The sequence below is a fragment of the Triticum aestivum genome, chromosome 5A, assembly GCF_018294505.1.
Source record: "Triticum aestivum cultivar Chinese Spring chromosome 5A, IWGSC CS RefSeq v2.1, whole genome shotgun sequence".
Lineage (NCBI taxonomy): Eukaryota > Viridiplantae > Streptophyta > Magnoliopsida > Poales > Poaceae > Triticum > Triticum aestivum.
This window is the reverse complement of record NC_057806.1, coordinates 708295199-708297895: the sequence shown is the minus strand read 5'-3', so window position 1 is coordinate 708297895 and position 2697 is coordinate 708295199. Positions and strand designations below refer to the sequence as shown.

General features: G+C 50.2%; 1 protein-coding gene across 1 annotated transcript; it reads right to left on the bottom strand.

Moving 5' to 3' along the window:
• Positions 1-210: 210 nt before the first annotated feature.
• LOC123108572 (4-hydroxyphenylacetaldehyde oxime monooxygenase) lies at positions 211-2197 on the bottom strand. The gene is made up of 3 exons (XM_044530338.1): positions 1665-2197; positions 1125-1562; positions 211-972 (listed from the first exon to the last, which is right to left on the bottom strand). The coding sequence occupies exons 1-3, from the start codon at positions 2148-2150 to the stop codon at positions 337-339; spliced, it is 1560 nt and encodes a 519-aa protein (XP_044386273.1). The 5' UTR covers positions 2151-2197; the 3' UTR covers positions 211-336.
• Positions 2198-2697: the final 500 nt, after the last annotated feature.

Sequence of the window (2697 nt, the reverse complement as noted above, 5' to 3'; positions counted from 1 at the left end):
ATATGCAGTAATAATTTGTGAAACATTTTCTGAAATGCCTCTAATTTGTATATAATTGTGTAATTTGAGATGCCCCAGCAAAGCATTATCGTGCGTAGGTGACATAAAACGATCATAAATAATCAATCAATGTATTACTAAATTATGTGATTATTGGTGGCACTTTTTTCAATATGCCTGAAATTAATATATAACCACATAATTTAGATGTACGGGGAACGGAATTTGAGAATTTTATTCATATTGATTTATTAAAATAAACAACAACAACAACAACAACAACAACAACAAATGATAATGCACGAGGAACAGAATATATAGAAAAATAAGTGAGTACTAATACTCCTCCTCTTTCTCCTGGGCTGGGTGGTAAGGTGTTGGCACGAGCATGAGTGAGGTCTTCTTCCGGTAAGTGAGCACCCCTTCCTCCTCCATGTTCACACCCTCCCGGCTCACCCCGTTGGGCAGCGCCCAGTTGAAGCAGTAGAGCAAGTTGGCAAGGATGTACTCGGCGTTTGCCACCCCCATGGCCAGCCCGGGGCAGATCCGGCGGCCCGCGCCGAAGGGGATGAACTCGAAGTGGCTGCCGTTGAAGTCCACGTCAGTGTCCTGGAACCGCTCCGGGTTAAACTCCTCGGGGTCCTTCCACGCGGAAGGGTCCCTGCTGATGGCCCACGCATTGACAATGACCTGGGTCTTGGCTGGGATGTCGTAGCCAGCCACCTGGATCGGCCGCAGCGTCTCTCTCGGTACGAGTAGTGTTGCTGGGGGATGCAGCCGTAGGGTCTCGGACAGCACCATCCTCAGGTAGCTCATTTTGGGCATGTCAGCTTGGTGCACTCTGCTGCCTCCTCCAGCGGCAGTCCTAATCTCAAGTTGTGCCCTTTGCAGAACCCTTGGTTTCCGGATCAGCTCTGCCATTGCCCAGGTTATGGTCACTGTGGTGGTGTCAATGCTACCAATGAATGTGTTCTGGAACAAACAAAACGTGCAGCATTATTAGCTCCCTCTGTACTAACAAAATAAAATAAGGTAAGACGTATTTTGGTGTAGTTGGCTAAAAAAACGACCTGCATGCATGTATCAATATTTCTTTACAGACGGAGTACTAGTTGATTAGTTACCATGAGAATGGCCTTGACATGATCTCTGGTGAAGGTTCCTGCAGCGGAGGCGGCGGGCCTTTTCATGATGTCCAGCAGCTCCTGCACCAGGTCCGATCCGCCGCCGCCGGTGGCCTTTCTCCCATCGCACTGCTCGATGATATGCTCAAAGAAGCGGTCGAGCTGACGAAAGACCCTCTGGCGGTGGGCTTTGACGCCGGTGATGCGGTCGATGAGGCGGCCAACGGCGTTGGGGAAGAAGTCTTGGGCAGAGAAGCTACCCAACATGTCCATGGTTGCGTTGAGTAAGGGCACAAACTGCCCCTTGAACTGCTCCCCCGCGTAGCTCTCGCCGAACGCGAACAAGCCCACAATCCGGTCCATGGTGGCGAAGATGTGGGCCTCCAGGGGTACCGGGTTCGGCCCCACCACGGTGAGGGTCTCAATCAGCTTGTCGATCTGAAATAATCAAAACATTCAATCAAGATCTTCTCATTTGCATCCCTCAAAGAAATAAAGATCTTCTCCTTGCAGCTGTGAGAAAAAAGAAAAGAAAAAAACCTGTGCATCCCTCGCGTAGTAGGCAGACTGCACGCGCCGCCTGCTGAGCAGCTCGATGATGAACAACTTGCGCATCTCGCGGACGTAGTCGCTCCACGGCGAGAAGGCCACGTCCTTGTAGCCGTAGGACAGCAGCCCTGGCCCTGCCGACAGGGGACGGCTGCTGCAGTCATCATCCTTGGTCTTGAGGGCTTCCCGGGCCGCCTCTGGCGATGTCAGCACCACCGTCGGCACCATGCCCAGCCGCAGCATCATCACAGGCCCATGCCGCCGGGCCAGCGCAGCCAGGCTCCGGTGCGGCAGTGGCCCGATCTGGTGCAGGTTGCCCACGAAAGGCAGCCTCATGGGGCCCGGTGGGAGCTTCAGGCCGGAGCCCGACCTTCCCCGAAGGAGGAGGAAGCCGAGTGGGACGAGGAGGATGGCTAGAATCAGCTGCCATTGTTGGGGCAGGAGCTGGAGAACAGGTGGGGCACCAGCCACTGCCATTGTTAGGGTAGCAGGAGCTGGATAGCAAGTGAAGGTGACATCGAGCCGGGGGCCTTAAGTAGACATGATTTGGCCTTTGGGCACATGCACATGGACTGTACAGCACACTACCCATGCGTGCATGTTTCATGTTTTTATTTGGAGGGTATGCATGTTTCAACATATTGATCCCATTATCAATTCAAAAAGAAAAACATTGATCCCATTATTACTCCATTTCGCTCAACAAAACCCTCAACAATCGGTTCGCTAATTTCATTCACCAAACTCGATCAAGATTTACTTTGTTTTTTGCACGGAAAACTTCCAAACTTACTACTCCCTCCGTCCCATAATATAAGATGTTTTTGCAAGCTATGGGACAGAGGGAGTAATTAACTGAATTAAATATCATCTACTCCCTAATATTAGATCTTTTGGATCACTACTTTAATGATCTAAAAGATCTTTTATTAGTTTTTAGAGAGGGAGTAACAGTTAAGTTTGAGATATTCACGCTCTTCTCTTCATGAATTGGTCGCTTTCTCCATTTTTACTTTCTCCACAT

Excerpts from the sequence above, each read along its gene's own strand:
- LOC123108572 (XM_044530338.1), bottom strand. The coding sequence starts at position 2,150 with ATGGCAGTGGCTGGTGCCCCACCTGTTCTCCAGCTCCTGCCCCAACAA. Across the intron at positions 1,563-1,664 it reads ACTACGCGAGGGATGCACAG|ATCGACAAGCTGATTGAGAC; the intron begins GTTTTTTTCTTT and ends TGATTATTTCAG. Across the intron at positions 973-1,124 it reads ATGTCAAGGCCATTCTCATG|AACACATTCATTGGTAGCAT; the intron begins GTAACTAATCAA and ends TGTTTGTTCCAG.